The sequence below is a fragment of the Coregonus clupeaformis genome, unplaced genomic scaffold (genome assembly GCF_020615455.1).
Source record: "Coregonus clupeaformis isolate EN_2021a unplaced genomic scaffold, ASM2061545v1 scaf0534, whole genome shotgun sequence".
Taxonomy (NCBI): Eukaryota; Metazoa; Chordata; class Actinopteri; order Salmoniformes; family Salmonidae; genus Coregonus; species Coregonus clupeaformis.
This window is the reverse complement of record NW_025533989.1, coordinates 20,001-30,000: the sequence shown is the minus strand read 5'-3', so window position 1 is coordinate 30,000 and position 10,000 is coordinate 20,001. Positions and strand designations below refer to the sequence as shown.

Genomic DNA, 10,000 nt, shown 5'->3' with positions numbered 1-10,000 from the left:
ACCAATCGGTTTCTGGGACCAATCAGAACGGTTAGATTGTATTCTAGAAGACGTCAGGGACTCATGGTGGAGAAGAAACGCTAGTGGGCGGGGCGTTGGGCCGGAGCCATGTGGATGGGTCGCCAGGTTATGGAGCTATAGAAATCACCTAAATACTTCAAACTGTACTCATGACCCATAAGATAAACACAACCAACTCAGTTCTTAGGCCCAATTCAAGTGGAAATAGACATCATTACTCCTGTTCAACCATTTGGGAGAAGTACAGCTGACATACTGATAGATTTGACTCAATCACTGAATACTAACACTCACACTTGTCTCACTAGCACTAACTTTGCTGACAGTTGGTTTGAGGAAAGGTTTTACTTAATTCACTTACCTACCTACCTTGAGATGAATGCACTGTAAGTCAATCTGGATAAGAACGTCTGCTAAATGACTAAAAATACATCTACAGTATCTAGCTGTGACCCATATTCATTCCTGAAACATGAGTAAGTTCTTTATTCTCAGCATGGTACATATTGCCTTCCAGTCACTGACCTCAACACGCAGCAAGACCACAAGTTATCACAGCAATTAATACCATAGACGGCCCAACCCACAAAACCCACACTGAGGACCACATTGAGCTAGTCCTTGAAGATAACCTCTGGTTTAGAACCACATTGAGCTAGTCCTTGAAGATAACCTCTGGTTTAGAACCACATTGAGCTAGTCCTTGAAGATAACCTCTGGTTTAGAACCACATTGAGCTAGTCCTTGGAGATAACCTCTGGTTTAGAACCACATTGAGCTAGTCCTTGAAGATAACCTCTGGTTTAGAACCACATTATTTAGCCTCTCTAGTCTTTATATCCTTCCTTTATGGTGTACAGGGCTGTTACTGGCCAATTCAAAAACCTGAGTCAACATTCTCCCTTCTAGCTCTATATATATACATACACACACACACACACACACACACACACACACACACAGTCACACTCCCTTCTCTCCGTCTTGCTCTACACAGAGCTTTGTAGCTACTGGTTAGTGGAATGACACTCGCTGTAGCCATTAATCCATAATGGCTGTTTAAAACCAAGGTAGTGTGCAGCGTAGCAGTGCTTAATTATGGTGTTAGCGACACAACCCGTGCCAAATCAACTCGCAACTCAGGCTGTTCCAAAAGGCGATTGGAGCTGTTAAGGTTTTGGTGTGCTGCCCATACCTGTTTCCCTGGCAATGTCGGTTGGTGCTCTGGCTATTCAGGGTCTGTTGTGAGGGCTAGAGAAAGGCAGCTTGTTGATTTCTATGGTAGCAGGATGTTACTGTGTTATGGAGGAGCTCTATGGTTCTATGGTTCCAAAGGGAGACCTCCGGCGGTTAGAATGGTATGTGGGAGGAGGATACACACACACACACACACACGTACATACACACACACACACACATACATACACACACACACACACACACACACACACACACACACACACACATACACACACACACACACACACACACACACACACACACACACACACACACACACACACACACATACACACACACACACACACACACACACACACACACATACAGTTAGGGAAAAAAGTATTTGATCCCCTGCTGATTTTGTATGTTTGCCCACTGACAAAGAAATGATCAGTCTATAATTTTAATGGTAGGTTTATTTGAACAGTGAGAAACAGAATAACAACCAAAGAATCCAGAGAAACGCATGTAAAAAATGTTATAAATTGATTTGCATTTTAATGAGGGAAATAAGTATTTGACCCCTCTGCAAAACATGACTTAGTACTTGGTGGCAAAACCCTTGTTGGCAATCACAGAGGTCAGATGTTTCTTATAGTTGGCCACCAGGTTTGCACACATCTCAGGAGGGATTTTGTCCCACTCCTCTTTGCAGATCTTCTTCAAGTCATTAAGGTTTCGAGGCTGACGTTTGGCAACTCGAACCTTCAGCTCCCCTCCACAGATTTTCTATGGGATTAAGGTCTGGAGACTGGCTAGGCCACTCCAGGACCTTAATGAGCTTCTTCTTGAGCCACTCCTTTGTTGCCTTGGCCGTGTGTTTTGGGTCATTGTCATGCTGGAATAACCATCCACGACCCATTTTCAATGCCCTGGCTGAGGGAAGGAGGTTCTCACCCAAGATTTGACGGTACATGGCCCCGTCCATCGTCCCTTTGATGCAGTGAAGTTGTCCTGTCCCCTTAGCAGAAAAACACCCCCAAAGACATAATGTTTCCACCTCCATGTTTGACGGTGGGGATGGTGTTCTTGGGGGTCATAGGCAGCATTCCTCCTCCTCCAAACACGGCGAGTTGAGTTGATGCCAAAGAGCTCGATTTTGGTCTCATCTGACCACAACACTTTCACCAAGTTCTCTTCTGAATCATTCAGATGTTCATTGGCAAACTTCAGACGGGCCTGTATATGTGCTTTCTTTAGCAGGGGGACCTTGCGGGCGCTGCAGGATTTCAGTCCTTCACGGCGTAGTGTGTTACCAATTGTTTTCTTGGTGACTATGGTCCCAGCTGCCTTGAGATCATTGACAAGATCCTCCCGTGTAGTTCTGGGCTGATTCCTCACCGTTCTCATGATCATTCCAACTCCACGAGGTGAGATCTTGCATGGAGCCCCAGGCCAAGGGAGATTCACATTTCTTTTGTGTTTCTTCCATTTGCGAATAATCGCACCAACTGTTGTCACCTTCTCACCAAGCTGCTTGGCGATGGTCTTGTAGCCCATTCCAGCCTTGTGTAGGTCTACAATCTTGTCCCTGACATCCTTGGAGAGCTCTTTGGTCATGGCCATGGTGGAGAGTTTGGAATCTGATTGATTGATTGCTTCTGTGGACACGTGTCTTTTATACAGGTAACAAGCTGAGATTAGGAGCATTCCCTTTAAGAGTGTGCTCCTAATCTCAGCTCGTTACCTGTATAAAAGACACCTGGGAGCCAGAAATCTTTCTGATTGAGAGGGGGTCAAATACTTATTTCCCTTATTAAAATGCAAATCAATTTATAACATTTTTGACATGCGTCTTTCTGGATTTTGTTGTTGTTATTCTGTCTCTCACTGTTCAAATAAACCTACCATTAAAATTATAGACTGATCATTTCTTTGTCAGTGGGCAAACGTACAAAATCAGCAGGGGATCAAATACTTTTTTCCGTCACTGTATACACACACACACACACACACACACACACACACACATACACACACACACACACACCCACACACTCTAGTCGGCTCAAACACCATAGTCACAACACCTGTGGTCTGACCATAGAGACACAACTAATAGATCTCACATCACACTGTAAGTCATGTCTGCTGGTATCCATGATTCTCTACAATGTCATAACTCTATACCTGTATTTAACTTCAGTTAGTTTATGTTCACATTGCGTCAGTTTTATTGCAGTCTATAATGATACAATAACCAGTAATAATAACCAAATGTGTTTTTCTTCTTGCAGTTTATTAGAGAAGATATGAAGCAACAACAAACGAACAAACACAGTAACCTGCACAGAGAAGACCAACACATCACTGTGGAGGAGCTGTGGAAGGGATGGAAAACCTCAGAAGGTAGGAGAGAGATGGAAGGTAGGAGAGAGATGGAAGGTAGGAGAGAGAGATGGAAGGTAGGAGAGAGAGAGAGGGAAGGTAGGAGAGAGAGATGGAAGGTAGGAGAGAGATGGAAGGTAGGAGAGAGATGGAAGGTAGGAGAGAGAGAGTGGAAGGTAGGAGAGAGATGGAAGGTAGGAGAGAGAGAGATGGAAGGTAGGAGAGAGATGGAAGGTAGGAGAGAGAGATGGAAGGTAGGAGAGAGATGGAAGGTAGGAGAGATGGAAGGTAGGAGAGAGATGGAAGGTAGGAGAGAGATGGAAGGTAGGAGAGAGATGGAAGGTAGGAGAGAGATGGAAGGTAGGAGAGAGAGAGATGGAAGGTAGGAGAGAGATGGAAGGTAGGAGAGAGATAGATGGAAGATAGGAGAGAGAGAGATGGAAGGTAGGAGAGAGAGATGGAAGGTAGGAGAGAGAGAGATGGAAGGTAGGAGAGAGAGAGATGGAAGGTAGGAGAGAGATGGAAGGTAGGAGAGAGAGATGGAAGGTAGGAGAGAGATGGAAGGTAGGAGAGAGAGATGGAAGGTAGGAGAGAGAGAGATGGAAGGTAGGAGAGAGAGATGGAAGGTAGGAGAGAGAGATGGAAGGTAGGAGAGAGAGAGATGGAAGGTAGGAGAGAGATGGAAGGTAGGAGAGAGAATGGAAGGTAGGAGAGAGAGATGGAAGGTAGGAGAGAGATGGAAGGTAGGAGAGAGATGGAAGGTAGGAGAGAGATGGAAGGTAGGAGAGAGATGGAAGGTAGGAGAGAGATGGAAGGTAGGAGAGAGATGGAAGGTAGGAGAGAGATGGAAGGTAGGAGAGAGAGAGATGGAAGGTAGGAGAGAGATGGAAGGTAGGAGAGAGAGAGATGGAAGGTAGGAGAGAGAGATGGAAGGTAGGAGAGAGAGATGGAAGGTAGGAGAGAGAGAGATGGAAGGTAGGAGAGAGAGAGATGGAAGATAGGAGAGAGATGGAAGGTAGGAGAGAGAGATGGAAGGTAGGAGAGAGATGGAAGGTAGGAGAGAGAGAGATGGAAGGTAGGAGAGAGAGATGGAAGGTAGGAGAGAGAGATGGAAGGTAGGAGAGAGAGAGATGGAAGGTAGGAGAGAGATGGAAGGTAGGAGAGAGAGATGGAAGGTAGGAGAGAGATGGAAGGTAGAGAGATGGAAGGTAGGAGAGAGAGAGATGGAAGGTAGGAGAGAGAGAGATGGAAGGTAGGAGAGAGAGATGGAAGGTAGGAGAGAGATGGAAGGTAGGAGAGAGAGATGGAAGGTAGGAGAGAGAGAGATGGAAGGTAGGAGAGAGAGATGGAAGGTAGGAGAGAGATGGAAGGTAGGAGAGAGAGATGGAAGGTAGGAGAGAGAGATGGAAGGTAGGAGAGAGATGGAAGGTAGGAGAGAGATGGAAGGGAGAGAGATGGAAGGTAGGAGAGAGAGAGATGGAAGGTAGGAGAGAGAGAGATGGAAGGTAGGAGAGAGAGAGATGGAAGGTAGGAGAGAGAGATGGAAGGTAGGAGAGAGAGAGATGGAAGGTAGGAGAGAGAGAGATGGAAGGTAGGAGAGAGAGAGGGAAGGTAGGAGAGAGATGGAAGGTAGGAGAGAGATGGAAAGTAGGAGAGAATGGAGGTAGGAGAGAGATGGAAGGTAGGAGAGAGAGATGGAAGGTAGGAGAGATGGAAGGTAGGAGAGAGAGATGGAAGGTAGGAGAGAGAGATGGAAGGTTGGAGAGAGAGAGATGGAAGGTTGGAGAGAGAGAGATGGAAGGTTGGAGAGAGAGAGATGGAAGGTAGGAGAGAGAGAGATGGAAGGTAGGAGAGAGAGAGAGATGGAAGGTAGGAGAGAGAGAGATGGAAGGGAGAGGGATGGATGGAGGGAGGGTTAAAAATAGGGAGGAAGGGAGAGAAGGTAAATGGAAGCAAATGTCAATTTCAAATGTCTCTCTGTCTGTAGTTCATAACTGGACGACGGAGGACACAGTCCAGTGGCTGAAGGAGTCGGTGGAGCTGCCTCAGTACGAGAGGAGCTTCAGAGACTTCCGGATCAATGGAAACACTCTGCCTCGGTGACTACATTATCACACACCACCTCAGAAGACTATCACAGATACCAACAACATCCATAACACCACTGAACTGAATCATGCCTTCCATGATGCATGCACAGTGCTGATTTTGTGTGATGCTGATGGTGAAGATATAGCTTGCAGTGCTTTATCATGATGTAGATGTATGCTAAACGGTTTCAGGTCTAGTTTGAAAAGTTGAACAGCACATCATACACAGAGCTCTAATTACTCAGACCAATGCTGCCTACTGCTGGATATGTGAGGTAGTGCAGGTGGAATGGGATGAAAAGATCAAACATGACACATATGCCCACTTCAACTAACAAAACATCTCCCCACCCATGTAGTCACATAGTCGCGTTAGTGCAGTTTAGACATCCACGTTTATATCATGAACCCGAAATCACCAGGCGATTATGCTATATCAAGGTGAAATGTAAATTAAATTGACTTGAACTTGTTTAGATGGAATCATTAACGCTGTCTTTAATGACATGAAGGGGAGACTTAGAGCAGTTATATTAGAATCTCTTCAGGAATGACACTCACTGAGACTCCATGTACTCATGTGTGGAATGAGTACATGGATAGAGGGGGGATAGAGGGGGATAGAGGGGGATAGAGGGGGGTTGAAGGGGGTCAGGGGGTCAGGGGTGTTGTGTTACCCCCCCCCCCCCGTACCCATGGGCGCTGAGTCATGAAATGATGTCACAGCTGTGGATTGGGTGTCGCTTGCTGCCATGTTGTCTGATCCAGTTTAAGATGGTGGTGGTGGCACGAGTACACCGGCATGTTCAGACACACACACACAGGCAGGCGTTCATGCACACACACACACTGACACACACACAGGCCTACACCGGGTTTGGCCGGTGTAGGCCGTCATTGTAAATAACAATTTGTTCTTAACTGACTTGCCTAGTTAAATAAAGGTTAAATTAAAAAATTAAAATACACACACACTGATGCCAACGCCTATTTAATACATGATATAAGATACAGACTTAGTCATGTATCACATGCTGTAGTTCGTTGATAAAAGTTATATAATTGTTAGCAGTGAAGAATCTAATTCCCAACACATTTCGTTTTCTCTCTCTGTTTCAGATTAGCGGCGAACGAACCGTCGTTTATGTCGGGTCAGCTAAAGATATTAGACCAGCGGCACAAACAGAAACTAAATCTAAAAGCTCTAGATGCTGTGCTCTTCGGCCCTCCCTTACGTAAGTACAATACACACAGGTATATATGAGAGAGTGTTTGATGCCACTACGGGGGTGTCTGGGTAAGAACATAACCATGATTATTTATCATATGTCTTCTTCCATCAAGGAAATTATCAACAAGTAGCAATATTACTCTGATCTGCAGACTACAGTACCATACCCCTATCTCTAGATTCACCAGGAGCTTTTTGCCAAACCTTACATCCAAAGATACCATACATTCTATAGGACAGTTTTCCTGTAAGGTCAAGAAGTCCATACATTTGTATTTTTATTTTTACGTATGGGTGGTCCCCGGGAATCGAACCAACTATCCTGACATTGTAAGGGCCATGCTCTACCAACTGAGCTGGACCACCAATATACAATGCTACATTCCATCCCTGTCTCCCCCCAGGTCCACAACACAACTGGTTGAAGGACTTTGTGTTGATGGTATCTATAGTGATCGGGGTGGGGGGCTGCTGGTTCGCATACATCCAGAACAAGTCTTCCAGGGTGCACATGGGCCAGATGATGAAGGACTTGGAGAGCCTGCAGAGTGCTGAGCAGAGCCTCATGGACCTACAGGGACGGTATGTAACCTGGTAGTTTATTCAAATTTTATAAATAGTGTATATATATATATGTATGTATGTGTTACATGTATTGTAGTGACTTTACTAGAACACCTAGCCACCTTGTTAAGAGGTTCAGATCTCGTGGTGTAACATCTGCGGTGTTGACCCCAGGGTTTGGGTAATATTACATGAAGGTGGTTGTTTTGATGGTGAAGATGAACCTTGGTCAGGTTTTCGTGGCTCTCACCTCTTCTCTCCCCAGGTTGGAGAAGGCCCAGGAGGAGAACCGCACGGTGGCGGTGGAGAAGCAGAACCTGGAGCAGAAGATGAGGGATGAGATCAGCGGGGCCAAGAAGGAGTCGTACCGGCTCCGCGAGCTCCGCCAGGGGGCTGAGTGTGAGCTCAGCCGCCTCAAATACGCAGAGGAGGAGCTGGTGCAGGTAGGAACCATGTTGAGTGTCATCATTTAGGTTGCAAAACTAACAGTAATTTACCAAAGGTACCAGAATGAAAAGTAATGTTGGTAATTAACAGGTAATTTATGGAAACTGGTCATGTATACTTGAATAACAGACTTTTGTATTATTCATATAAAATATTCATTTTTGTATATTCTTTATCTGTATCCATATTGTCCATGAGTTTTAGTGGATAGACCATATGGTTCAAGAGAAAATAGCCTAATTAATGAAAAAAGCATCTAATCAACATTTAGAAAGCTTTTATAGAATGCAACAATTGCTTTCTTCGGTTCGTAGTTTTTTCCATTATCCATTTAGGCAAATTGCGCATTGATAAATTGGTGACAGCATATACGCCCTCCCACCTCTCTGTTTCATGTCTCAGGTATAGCCCGCGAAAGCCAGCATGGATACATTGACTAATATTTGCCACACTCTAATAATTGTCATGTGCCAACCTATCGGTCTGTGCCATGATGAAATCTGCACACATGTAGATCTGAAATATTTGGATGGTGAAACTTGCATCTAGCCAACCAGAAAAAAGCAAGATGAAGCATTCTTGAAATTCAGGACAATCCTTGTCCTGCAAATAAACATTATTTCTATAGTTAAAAAAATTGATTTAGCAAGCAGGTGCAATTTAGTTGCGTGATACATCACGTCCCCCGAGTACCTTCAAAATTATTCGGCAATAATCATTTATTCGAATAACACCATTTCCATAATTTGTCCCAATAAAGAAAGTTAGACAAAATAATCATCCATCCCTGCTGAACAGCTTTTTATATCGCTCTTTAGGACATTTCTCCTATATCTGACGTTTCCATTACACATGTCACAATGTTTTTTTTGCGACATTGCCTTTGTTCGAATAAACCTGGGTCAATGGAAACCTGCCTATTGACATAATTAGCGATTAACTCTGCTACTCTTCCAATTATTGACTTCTTCTGCCACCAGTTTAGCCCCAAAACATTGACAACAAAGACATATAGACATAGTCAAATGAACAAGTGTTTATTAATATAAAGGATATTTCATGCTGAAACCCTCATATTAAACACCAATGCTATTTACAAAGTTGATGGTTTGTATTTAGGATAATGTTTAACAGCTTTGTCAATCTATTTTTCATATTTAAAACCTTATTTTATTATTTGATTTTTTTTACATGTTATGAAAATTACCTAAAATCCTTGAAAGTTTCCATACATCTGCTAGTTTACTGGTACATCTTGTTACCGGTAACATTCCCTCCCTTTGTAACCCTATACAGAATACTGTCCCCCTGTCTAGCATAAAATCATGTCTCCCTGTGCCACGTGAAATACTGTCCCCCTGTCTAGCATAAAATCATGTCTCCCTGTGCCACGTGAAATACTGTCCCCCTGTCTAGCATAAAATCATGTCTCCCTGTGCCACGTGAAATACTGTCCCCCTGTGTAGCGTCAAATTCTGTCTCCCTGTGTCACGTGAAATACTGCCCCCTTGTGTCACATACAATACAATGCAGTCTCCATTACCAGATGAATGCATTGTCGAATTCAGATCATATCCTTACCACACACAGAATACTATTCCTCGGTGTATACTCGTATTCCACAGTAAAGCATGTGACACTGTTCCCCTGCGCATCGCATAATACCATCCCCTTATGTACAGTAACATTACTGCCCCCACTTTTATGCCATGATACCATTTTATTTAATAAGTGTGCGACGCCTAAATGTGTCCCCCTTCCTGTCGCCAGGTGCGTATGGCCCTGAAGCGGGCGGAGAAGGAGATGCAGACAGAGTGGTCGGTACCAGACGCCCTACAGATGTGGCTACAACTGACCCACGAGATAGAAGTCCAGTACTACAACATCAAGAAACACAGTGCAGAGCTACAGCTCACCGTCGCTAAGGAAGAGGTAATTTCCTGGAGACCGAATGACATCGCTATGACATCACTTCCTTTGAGATAGTTTAAAGTTTCTACGTAGGAGTAGGATTTTAGGGGGATTTTTTTGGGGGGGATGTAACAGAGTTTGGTTCAAACCTCATTTGGTTCTGAAT

At 44.3% G+C, this 10,000-nt stretch overlaps 1 protein-coding gene across 1 annotated transcript in view; it reads left to right on the top strand.

Annotated features, from left to right (window-relative positions):
- The window catches only part of LOC121559005 (stromal interaction molecule 2), a 95,255-nt gene that overhangs the window by 80,140 nt on the left and 5,115 nt on the right, over positions 1-10,000 (top strand). The window contains 6 exon segments of the mRNA XM_041872301.2: positions 3,501-3,612; positions 5,579-5,690; positions 6,801-6,916; positions 7,317-7,494; positions 7,742-7,919; positions 9,694-9,855. Of these exon segments, the coding sequence (XP_041728235.2) occupies positions 3,501-3,612; positions 5,579-5,690; positions 6,801-6,916; positions 7,317-7,494; positions 7,742-7,919; positions 9,694-9,855 (858 nt within the window).